The 12,516-nt window shown below is 46.2% G+C and overlaps 1 protein-coding gene across 1 annotated transcript in view; it reads right to left on the bottom strand.

The window, feature by feature from the left end:
- The window catches only part of LOC104482491 (CUGBP Elav-like family member 4), an 829,267-nt gene that overhangs the window by 46,451 nt on the left and 770,300 nt on the right, over positions 1-12,516 (bottom strand). The window contains 4 exon segments of the mRNA XM_086769726.1: positions 5,782-5,862; positions 7,507-7,572; positions 8,566-8,590; positions 8,592-8,647. Of these exon segments, the coding sequence (XP_086625852.1) occupies positions 5,782-5,862; positions 7,507-7,572; positions 8,566-8,590; positions 8,592-8,647 (228 nt within the window).

Raw genomic sequence — 12,516 nt, forward strand, 5'->3', positions numbered from 1 at the left:
AGGAGAATTTCCTCCTTTCCCCCCAGCCCATGAGCCTACAACCCTGTGACCTGACTCAGCCAACTTTCCCTCATTTACATCTAGGGCACAGTGTGGGGAAGGAAAGGGTTTTTTTTTAATACTCTCATTTTCTTCATCAGGGCATAATTATGGTGTCATAACACAGCAAATTACAACTTTGCCTTTCCTGTTAGGGAGAGGAGTTCGTCTAGATGCTCTCACCTTTTATTAGCCATTACTCATCCCCCTGGCTGGTAGGAGAAGTATGGTGAAGTCAGGATTCTGACAGATGCCCATTTAAAGTTCATTAAAATTCCTGGGCCTCAGCATGATTGAAGTAATAGACTCTCCACATTTGCTTTTGGATTGCTGGATGTCATAGTTCAGCCCCGATCGGGACCAGACTACGCAGTCTCTCTCTCACTCCCCCCACCCTCCGAGAGAACAGGGGGAGATAATGTAAGAAAAACGGCTCAAGGTTTGAGATGAGGACAGGGAGAGATCCTTAAAGTTACTGTCACAGGCAAAACAGACTCCACTTGGGGAAAACTATTCATTTATTTCTAAAATTAGCAGGAGAATGAGACAGGGAACAAGATAACCTCCCCCCACCCCTCCCTCTTCCCAAGCTTAACATTATCTCTACCACCTTCCCCCCTCCCTGAGCGGCACAGGGGGGAAGAGGGAATGGGGGTTGCGGTCAGTTCATCATACGTTGTTTTATGCCACTGCTTCCTCCTCTGGGGAAGAACTCCTCGCATTCCTCCTCTGCTCCAGCGTGGGGTCCCACCCCTACGCCACAGTCCTTTGTGAAACTGCTCCGGCGTGGGTCATCTCTTCCACGGGGTGCAGTCCCTCCAGAACAGCTGTCCCAGCAGGCCCTCCACGGACCACAGCCGCCTTCAGGCATCCACCTCCCCCGGTACGGGGTCCTTCATGGGCTCCAAGTGGATCTCTGCCCCTCCGTGGACCTCCATGGGCTGCAGGGGGACAACCTGCTCCCCATGGTCATCACCACAGGCTGCAGGGGAATTCTGGCCAGGAGCCACATTACTCCTCCCCCTCCTTCTGAACTGACCTTGGTATCTGCAGCCGTTCCTCTCACAAGAAAAGTTCTTCACAACAGGCTGGCAGATGCCTCTCAGAATCTCTTCACATCATCCAGCTCATCTCCTGTCCACTTCTTGCAGCTGGGCTGGGCTGCCCATGAGGCCTGCGCCTCCCCCTCTGCACCTCTGCCCCCGCTCAGCTTCTTCACATCTTCTCTTCTCCTTTTTTTTTTTTCTGTTTTCCCCTTCTTAAATACGTTATCGCAGAGGCGTTATGACAGAACATTCTGCTACCAATCGGCTCAGCCTTGGCCAGCAGCGGGTCCGCCCTAGGCCTGGCCGAGTCCACTAAACAAAGGGGAACGACTTCTAGCAGTTTCCTACAGAAGCTACCACCTTAGGCCCCCCTCACTAAACAAAACCACAACAATGGAAAATGAAGTCCTAATGAATATTTGCTAAGCACAATTTTCCCCACTGATTTGCTAAAAGGACTGTCACGAAGGAACAGCTGATCCTTTGCATCTTGTGCATTTCCTAGAGGTCATGAGGATGATGACAGGGTTTCTTCCAAATGGAGGGGATAGTGGTACGGTGAAATAATTAACTAATTAGGCACCCGGTCATCTGCTTAGCTAAATTAATTTTGAACCTCAGTGGCTCACAATCAGGCTCTTCTATTTCATGCCAAGTTTTCCCATCTTTCCCCCAACTCCTGTCTGCCTCTTCCTTAGACTCCTCACTGAGCAACTGTGCCTTCTCTGTTCCTTGCTGCAGTTCATTTCCACACAATGTGGAGTTATTGGCATGGTAAACTAGATATGAAACAGTCTGAAAGTGTTAAACAAACAACCACCCCCTACGTGTCTGTTAGAATTGAGAAAATTATGCCCAGAAGACCACAGTCCAGAATAGCAGGGAAAAATTCATTCCTTCATCTGAACATGACCCAGAGCATTTCTGCTGCGAGATTTGAGATTCACATAATAATAGAATGGGTAAAATCTTGGCTTTGCTGCATTAGTGTCAAAATTCCCACTGATGTCACCAGAGCCAGCAGTTTGCTCTGTAAAACTGGCAAATTCTTTCAAAAATACCATCTGCATTTCTTGGGGTCTTGGATGTTTTGTGCATGAATAGGGATTCTGCCTGCATGTGCTGAGAAACACCCACTAAGGCATAAGGCAGACCAGGAGGCACATAACTTTATCTACACCAGGTTTAGAGATTGGGCTCAAGGAGAGAACAACCTTTAGTTCACCTTGAAATCAGCTTTGCCTCACACTGCTCAGAGAACAAGAGGAAGAGACCAGGGAGGATGTGAAAAAGTGGAGACCATCCTCAAAGCCCAGTTCAGCTCTGAAATGTGGCTGGGAAACCCATGCTGTGGCTTCCCATACCAACTCAGACATTCAAGGCCAAACTCACTCTGTTCCTAACTACAGAAGGTTTTTGCTAATGACCAATGCTGATAACTCCACCTGCTATTGAGAAACATCCTGAGGTAGTTTGATTTGTTTTACCATCCTCACATATGAAAATTCTGCCATTAGGATTTAACAAGCAATTTCTTGTTAAATCCATCCATCTGTAAGTTACCTATCACAGTTAAACTCCTTAGTAGAGAATTCACAAAACAAGATCTGCCTGCCTCAGTCCTTCTGCCTTGTTTGTTTTTTTTTTTTTTTCTTAAGTCAAGTTAGTCTGGGCATTCCAGTTTTAAAGGACTCGGTCAGGATCACTGGAGCAAAAGCAAGATCATAGCTGGTATGGCAAAACCTTAGTGAAAACTCTAACTATCTTGTTGGAGAGAAAGATCTTGTTTTGGACTGAGTTAAGGGATTATCAGACATCAGTATACTTGGCAGTTCAGGGCTGAATATGGTACTAAAGTTATTTATCACACACTTTACTTTGGTTTTCAAAAGGGCTGTAAGTCAGCTTGAAATCTAACCCTCATGACACATTATGAGAAGAGAATCAAGGTTCATTTCTACCCTGACATCTACCATGGCTCTTGGTTTTATGGCTTTAAGTTATAGATATCTCTATTTATTAATACACAAGAAACACAGATAGCCTTGATTCAGACAAAAAGGAAAGTTTTAAGGAACACGTAGTTTATAAATGGTCTGTAAATTACAGGCAAACCACACTGGATAATGGAAACACCCATGACTGAGGGCACAGAAGCACATGGTAGAGAATTCTGTGGTGGGTCCATGTTGATTTGGCTTGATTTGGCCCGAGCTGCTAAGCCATTGCTCTACCCATGCTCCTCACCCTCCAGCTCATTGTTAGTTTTTTAGCATGGAGACAGCTGCAGACCCAATCTATCCCTGGATGTCCACTCTTGACATGAGTAAACTCCATATACCTGTGCTGACATCAGTTATCCATCATTGCATCACCAACACTGAGAATCAGTGTCACAAGGAAAGGCTATGACTAGACTGCTCTTCCAATAGTAATTAGAAATGGGCTGTCCCATAAGGTTGTATGAAGTTAGCCTACAACCCTTTGGTCAGCTGCACACCTCACCTCTACAGCAAATACTCAGAGGCTGAAATTTCATTGCCTCTTCTGCATCCACTTGCTATTCAGTCCCCAGCATGTTTGAGCACAGGGCAGATGAGAGTCACAAGCCTGCACCACTTTATTTTAATATCTAAGTGTACTTCTGAGTTTCAGAAACTATGTCTAGAAGAGTAATACCATACAAATTTAAAATTATCCCCCAAGTTTTGCCTGGTTGACATAGCCTGAATCAAGACTTAATCTCTAGCTTTGATTGTTTTGTATCTGTTCCACCCTATGCACCTCGTCAGCTGCCAGCATCCTCAGCGCTCATGTGGAAGTAATAACAGGGACCTTGCAGCAGTCAAGGGGCTCTGGGCTTGTTATCCAACCAGGATCTGGGAGCGGAGAGTTAGCATTGTTATTAACAATGTGATCATCGATGTTATTGTTGTGGTAGGGCTGGTTCATTAACGAATCAATGTTTGTGCACATCTTTCCAAATATAAAGTACTCTTCTCAGCACTGAGTATTGTTATTATTAGAGTTCCCTCTTGCTGTGTTTTCCTCTTAAAGGTTAGAGATGCTTAAAGGTCTTGAGCCTCTGTTAAAAGGCAGCGTCACGCCTTAGAGATTCTCCCTCTAGCAAGCAGCAGAGAAAGAAACAACATCTAAACAATGCAGGAAACTGGAGGACAATAGGAACAGCAACCTGCATTGGACTGATGGTTCATGTATATCTGTCCCCCAACCATCCTCAATACCAGCTGCTTACAGGAAGGAGCAAGGTTTTATAACTTGTCTACTGGGTGACACTCACCCTCAACCCACAGAAACATACCATGCATTGTGAACACAGGGGTCTTTGGCCAGTGGGTCTCCAAAGTGTGCATAACAGCTATGCCTTGCTTCTGATGGTTCCTGGCACAATGCTATGCTGAGCAATGATCTGCTTGCCATTTTGTCCCGTGCTTAATCTAGCCCCAGTAAGTAAAAAAGAGCAAAGTCCTTCAGCATGGGGGAAACATCTCTGTAATATGTTAGATCTGTGCATCTGTTCTCACAGCAGGGACATGTACTAGAGCTAATCAGGAGCTGGAAGTTGTGTTCCCCAGGAAATTCTGACATTGGAAAAAAATTAATTCCAAATTAGATCAAAGTGGCGGCATTTCTAATTTTCCTACAAAATGAGATTTCTCCCCTAAAGTAGTTCTAGGCCATCAGAATGTTTTAGTCTGATAGCGTAATCTTGATTCATTTCATTCTGACTGTTACACTACATTAAAATATTAAATGTCATTATATATATAATAACACATATAACATAGAATATATCTGAATTAGTGACTTAATAGAGGATAAAAGTTGAAATGTAATTATTTAAAATGAGGGTCTCTACACTGAGCTGAAGCACCTGACTCTAAAGGCCTCACTTAAGCAACTGGTCCCCTCTTCTTGTCAAAAGGGAGCAGTAGACTCCCTGGAGGACAATTGGGACTACCTGAGTGGGTTGCCTCTGAGGATCCCACTGCTCCCCATGACTGTAAAGGGAACATTACATGGCATGGTCACCTCCCAAAACCTTTATATGCAATAGTGGGAGATCCACCTCTCCTTACTTTTCATGTGTCCAGTGAAGCCATCCAGTCGTGCAGACTAGATAACCCAAGCTCCTCTCATAGTCTATGTAAAGAAGTAGGTACTTTTACTACATGATTTGTCTCACCCTAATACAGAGATTGTGCTCTAAATGGGCTGATTTCTGTTTCCAGATTATTAAAAGAGGCTGAAAGGACTAGATCAGCTCCTCTAAATAGCAGGTGTCTGAAATCATGTTACTGGCTTCTAATGAAGGGCCACCAGTGCTTTGTTTCCTATTAAATTATTTATTCCAATGCAATTGCATTTTTATTCACATTCTTGTTACTTGTCTCGAACACAGACCCCCACTGAACATTATTGCCTATGTTGTTAGCAGGTCTTTCCATGGCCCATGCACATCAGCATGCTCCCCTTCCTGGGGACTGAGGAGATCTCAGTAGCGATTCCCCATGAGGATGTTCCTGCATCCTGCTTGTGCCACATATGGAAATGGAGAAAAGACTCAGTAAACCAGGTATTCAAAGCAACTGAGCACTTAATGGATAGTCTCTAGGTGTATGAGGAGGGGAATCAACATTCTGGGGCTAGAAAGGAAGACAGCCCATTTACTCACCTTCTCTCTGTTGCTGTGGGATCATGGGAGGTGGCTGTGGGAATGCTTGGCTAATCTGGCCATAAGCAGCAGGATAAGCAGCTATAGGGGAGAGAAAGGGAGAGAAGAAAGAGGGACAGATTTCAGTGCTGGGAAGCAAGGAGTTTTCACTCCATCATACAAAGCTAGAGGTGGGCTTTCCCCCTGCATTTTGGCTCCGTGAAGGGCCATCTTGTGCAGCCTGACACGTGGCAGAAGCACCACGGTCATGCTCCAGGAGGTGCCACACATTCCTGAGCACCCACCTTCCATTCAGTTTCATCAGCAGTAGCACTGGGGACAGCCACATGGTGTAAATGGGGGTCTCTGCTGAGATGTCTCCCAGCAGAGATGTGTAACCATCCCAGATGGTACCACAAACACATTCATTCACGAGCTCAGCACATTGGTGCCCATGCTGACAGCCATGCACAGAGTGCACACACACATTTTTCTCCTGCACCCTGATTAATTCACATGTTTATAAAAACAGTTCACATGTGTGTTTCCTCCCTTACTCTAACCTTCGTATGCTCACGCACTGTATAGGCACAGTTGCACATATTCTCTTGGATATACATTTTCTTTCATGTCCATAGAGACTTCCTCTCTCTCATACAAACACAGTGGAAACAGTATGCAGCAATTAAACAATTTTCCCCACCTCAGCTCCCCCACCAAGCAGACAAGGGGAGCTATTCAGTACCACAGATGGCAGATGATGTGCCTTGCTGCTAAAAATACAGAGTACGGGTCACCTGCGAGCCCAGAGAGAGGGGGATAGGGGCCATGTGTGTGCAGAGGGGTTAATTAACAGCTCAAAGGGTTGAGCTTCTTCCTATCTATCAAACCTCACAAGCAATAAATGACAATAACTAAAACTCCGGCAAATGAGCCTACATGGAGAATTAAATTAAGTTTCCAGATACAGTGCTGACATGAGATAATAGCCATTCCTCAGCGGGAGCCCATGATTGCTCCAATTACCACAGGAAATAATGACTTTGGGGTGGTAGCTTCCTTGCAACATTGGCCATGGACACCTCACAAGGGGAGGCTGAACATGGCAGGGTTGTGGTCTGCACCAGGTCACTTTGGCTGGTGTAATTCCATCAACTGCAAAGGAGCTGCTCAGCACACAGGGCAACACAAGAGAAGGCTCACCCATTGGGAGCCATGGAGAAAGCTGCTGGGAAGCCAGGAGTATGTCTGCGTAGCTCCTAAGCAAGCCTCAAACTAACTAGCTGGGATATGTTCAATGTAGACATATCCTAAAATATGGATACGTGCAGACATACCATACACTGCCAGGCACAGCAGCCGTGGCTCTGCAGGGTCTGGTTGCCTATCTCCTCTCCTCACTGCAGCACTCAGGAGACCCGTTATAGAAAGCGTCCTCCAAATCTGTGGCCTGATTTTGCACTTGTGCACTGTGCTAAGCAGACCTACTGATGAAGCTGCAACGAGGTACAGGTCAGTGGGAACCTTTCCCTGGGGAAAGGGAGGAGGTTGCCTCCTTAGGGAGAGAAGACTCTGGGCTTTATGTTTGTTTTCACAAGAAGTGCAAATTTAATCTGAGAGTCTGTGGCCCCCAGCTTGCCCCTATATCAGCAAACATCTCCCTTCCTCGAGCCCCCTCAGCTGTGTTTAGAGATTAAAGGCTTTAGAGAAGAGAAAGGTTTATTTGGAGAAAGTGTTAATACTAACAACCTGCATACTGCTGCACTCCAGCATAGGCTTGCTGCAAGGGGTCTGCTGCAGTGGGGCTCTGTGCTGTGGAGACACAAGAGAGAGAAGGAATTAAGGGATTAAAACATGACAGGCACTATTTCTTTCTCTTCCCTCAGGGGCTGAAGCTCCCAGAAGAGGAGCAGCTCACTCACTCTACGATAGGACTGCACAGAGCCCCCCATGATGGCCAGGAGGGCTCTGTCCCCAAGCCGTCACTCTGAGACTTTGGAGCAGAGGGTAAGCAAACCTCTCCCCTCCTTTCCCAAGCTTAAATAATAGAGCCCACTTCCTTGGCATTGCAGTAATCAACCCCAAAGAGTCCTCATCTTAAGCCAGGACTGACACTGTGTTAGGTGCTGTGCAAACTCAGATCTCAGTGACAGCTACAGTCACATGGAACTTTCAGAGTAGAAAACAACAGGGATACAGCAAGAGGAAGGAGAAAAGAACAAAGCAGTGGCTCCTGCCATCCCAACATCCCCTTGAACAACTGTGTTGCTGCCAGGAAGCCCCCTGTGAGAGAGGAGATGCTGCTTGGAGGGGAGGGGGACACCACTTGTCTGCTCCAGGGAGGATGCTGTGAATCTCTGCGTAAGGCATGCAGTCCCTTGCTGGCTTCAAAGTGCATTTTCTCTCTTTACAAGTGTGCATTACTCCCCTCTAAAACTGTTTATTTTTATGAAACTTTGAAGTCTAGCTCAAATACAACCAAAGCTAGTTAAGTTTTTTTTTTTCCCTTTTTCCCCTTTGGTTGATAGGGAGAGAAAAAGAGAGAGAGAGGAACATGTTGGATAAGCTCTTTCTTTATCTGCAGCAATAAAATATTTAAAGCAAAGCTTGGCTGAACCTCCAGTCTAAATGTCACCTTGGCCCTAATATTTAACTTCTTGTTATGAGTTTAATTTGTATTGGTGCTGCACGGTTCTAAACTTACACAGTTCTACACTTACACAGTTCCTCTGGCTTCTTACTTGCAGGATGATCCCTTAGGGAGCTGCCACTTTCCCCCCTCCATCCCGCCTTCTTCCTTCCTACAAGTACAGAGGTATGGCTGGAGGCAATGGCTTAGAGGATGTGAAGGTGTGGGCCTCTTGGAGGGAAATCTGGTGCCACTGACCTATCTGAGGAAAGACACTGACTGTATGCCAAGGTGTGGGGGAAGTTGGCAGATGTGAGTGTTATAGATCCAAGGAAAATGGACAAAGTGTTTTCTTACAGATGCAAATACCAGCTTGTGATGGTTTAGCCCGAATTACCACACAGTTTCTCGCTCACCCTCCCCCTCCCCAGGGGGATGGGGAAGAGAATTGGGAAGGAAGGAGAACTCGTGGGTTGAGATGAAGACAATTTACTAAAATAACAAGGGAAGACTACAATAATAACAGAATATAAGGATATTAAAATATACAAAGTGAACAATATGTGTTTTCTCACCACCCGATGTCCCAATGACCGATACAGCCCGTCCCGAGCAGCGATCACGGAAACAAAACTGAGCGGCAAGTGAAGGAGCAAAAGGGAGCCAGCAAGGGAGAGGGAACGATGCCAGCAAAACGAGCAGGAAAGATGGATGCCAGGAAGGCAGATACCCACCCTGGCCCAACCCCACTTCTATACTGAGCATGACGTTGATGGCATGGAATACTCTCTTGGGCCAGTTTGGGTCAATTATTCTGTCTGTCTTTCTCCCAGCTTCCTGCATCTGCAAATTAGCGAGACTTGGAAAGCCAGACAGTGTCCTTGGTCTCATTCACAACTCCTGTCATCAGGGTGTTTATCAACATTCTTCACACACAAAATGCAAAACACACCAGCTACTGAGAGGAAAATTAACGCTATCCCTGCCCAAACCAGGACATAGCTTGAACCTTAACTTCAAAGTTTACCATTGATCATGATGGAAACTTGCAAGGTCTTGCACTTTTCTCCCAAAATACAAGGAGGAATAGTGAGAAGACCAAACTTTGAAGGGACAAACCCAATTAGCTGGCTAAGGATTGGAGGTTCCTGTTCATTATAAGCATTACTGGACTTTGAGGATGGGGTAGTCACAGGAAGAAATAAGTGAGATTGCAGTCTTAGGTTGGAATTTGGTTGATTTCCTAGCTGACTTTTGGCAGGTCCCTCAATATGTCTGTATGTGAAAAGGGAAAGTATTGCCCTACTGTAAGGATTTTCACCCCTTGAAAAGGGAGGTGAGTAGAATACATTGAAACTGGTGGGAGGTCAGTGGAAGGCATAGTAGAGATGCAAAATTGTATTTTTAAAGAGTAGATGCTCCAGGAAACTGGAATAATAGAATTATAGAATCTTTAAGGTTGGAAAAGACCTCTAAGATCATCAAGTCCGATCATCAACCTAACACCGCCATGCCCACTAAACCATGTCCTGAAGTGCCACATCTACACGTTCTTTGAACATCTCCAGGTGACTCCACTACTTCCTTGGGCAGCCTGTTCCAGTGCCTGACCACTCTTTCAGTAAAGAAGAAATGCTTGTAAAATATAAAAGCTATTTCCATTTATTCCTGCCTTCTTGAAGAAGAAAGCAACTAAAATATATTTTTTTAACCTCTACTCAAAACTATTTTCCTCTAAAAATAGAATGTTGAGCATATTGCTCCAGAAGAAAACTGAACGTCTATGAAAGGTTGATACACCAGTTCCCACACCCCTTTGGGAGAACTTGGACCCTCCAAAATGACTAAGTCCTGTGAAGCAGCAGATATCTCCTGAGGAAGGTGAGAGGATGTGGTAAAGGGAGCAAATCTTTATAAGATAACTATGGTTTTGCAGTCTACAGTAAAGGAGATAATCTACAGTGTCTGCCCCAAAGGCAACTGTCCTTCCTTGGTTGCACTCATTTCTTTATAGAGCTAGAAGAAGAAATTGTCTCCACTGCTCAGGAGATAAACTCACAGTATTTCCTTCCTCTGCAGCTGAGGCTTTACCCAGGTATGCTAAATCTCTCTCTGACATGCTGACAATTAGCAATGACTGCCTCTTTGTTGATATGGGAGAAGTCACTGAGCAGTACCTGTATGACTGTGGTCCTTTCCTTTATTCCTTGCCTTAGCTGGTCACACATGGGAACTGCCTGCTCTCCCAGCTATAGCTGAGTCTCTGTCCTGAACAGGACCACCTGGCTCACTGCAGAGCTGCTCTCCTTACCCCGTCTCTGGATATCTCGCCTACCTTTGGAGCCATACTCTGTTCTGCTTAGGAAATACATACTGAAAATCATGGTTCACCTTTAAGAATAAATATTAAAATTGGAAAAATGTTTTATTTAAAGAGTTTGGGACAAGATGCCTTTAAATACAGCCTTTTTTTTTCCCTCCAACATAAAGCTTTTAGAGTTCATTATTTTCCTGAGTCTTAATGACTTGTCAACAAGGCTAGTATCTAACTAGGTGTTTCTTTCTCAGGAGGCTGTCTTGTGCCCCAGATCATGCAGGGAATTTCCTCCTGGCTCATAGCACATGCAAGCCAGCGGGAAGACTCTCCCCTGGTTTCAGTCAGCTTTGCTCCAAGCTGGGAATCATTTACTCATAAGTAAAGAAGATGTAACGTGTCTGGTCTAACACACAGGACATTAACACTGACCCAACCATCCCTAGATGCTCTTGAAAGGGAGCAAGTCAACAGCATCCCTGGGCTATAGGACTAGACAGCATGGGGAGGCAGCAACCTCTGGCTTGGGGCTCTGTGTTTTACTTGTAGTCCCATACCTCAGCTTAGCTGTTTGGGAAGAGCAGTTGTGCTGAGTCACCACTCGCAGGAACTTAACCTGGCAGCTCTTTGCTCACTGTCATAGTTCAGCCCCGCTCGGGACCAGACTGCAGTCTCTCTCTCACTCCCCCCACCCTCCGAGAGAACAGGGGGAGATGAGAAAAGAAAAAAAAAGGCTCGAGGTTTGAGATAAGGACAGGGAGAGATCCTTAAAGTTACCGTTATGGGCAAAACAGACTCCACTTGTGGAAAACTATTTGTTTATTATGAAAAAAAAAGCAGGAGAATGAGACAGAGAACAAGATAACCTCCCCCACCCCTCCCTCTTCCCAGGCTTAACATTATCTCTACCTCCTTTCCCTCCCCGAACGGCACAGGGGGGAAGAGGGAATGGGGGTTATGGTCAGTTCATCACTTGTCACTTTATACTGCTGCTTCCTCCTCGGGGAAGAACTCCTCACATTCCTCCCCTGCTCCAGCGTGGGGTCCCTCCCACAGGCTACAGTCCTTCGTGAAACTGCTCTGGCGTGGGTCATCTCTTCCACGGGGTACAGTCCCTCCAGAACAGCTGTCCCAGCGGGCCCTCCACAGGCCACAGCCCCCTTCAGGCCTCCACCTGCCCCGGTGTGGAGTCCTCCACGGGCTGCAGGTGGATCTCTGCTCCTCTGTGGACCTCCATGGGCTGCAGGGGGACAGTCTGCTTCACCATGGTCTTCACCACAGGCTGCAGGGGAATCTCGGCCAGGAGCCTCCTCCTTCTTCACTGACCTTGGCCTCTGCAGCCGTTCCTCTCACAAGAAATTCTTCACAATCAGCAGGCAGACGCCTCTCAGGTTCTCTTCACATCTCCTCTCCACTTCTTGCAGCCAGGTTGGGCCGAGTCAAGCCCAGGTGGCCACCTGGAGGGAGGCCAGAGGGTGAGGGCTACAAGGCCCACAAGGCTCACGCCTCCCCCTCTCTGCCCCCACTTCAGCTTCTTCACATCTTCTTTCTTCTTTTTTTCCTGTTTTTCTCCTTCTTAAATATGCTATCGCAGAGGTGTTATCAGGGAACATTCTGCTACCAATTGGCTTGGCCTTGGCCAGCAGCGGGTCCACTCTAGGCCCGGCCAAGTCCACTGGACAAGGGGGAACAACTTCTAGCAGCTTCTTACAGAAGCTGCCACCATAGCCCCCCCTCACTAAATAAAACCAGGATACTCACTAAAGAACTCATCTTCCTTCGCTCGAAGAGTGTGTTTACTCAGCAAATGAAG

The sequence above is a fragment of the Chlamydotis macqueenii genome, chromosome W (genome assembly GCF_036417535.1).
Source record: "Chlamydotis macqueenii isolate bChlMac1 chromosome W, bChlMac1.mat, whole genome shotgun sequence".
Taxonomy (NCBI): domain Eukaryota; kingdom Metazoa; phylum Chordata; class Aves; order Otidiformes; family Otididae; genus Chlamydotis; species Chlamydotis macqueenii.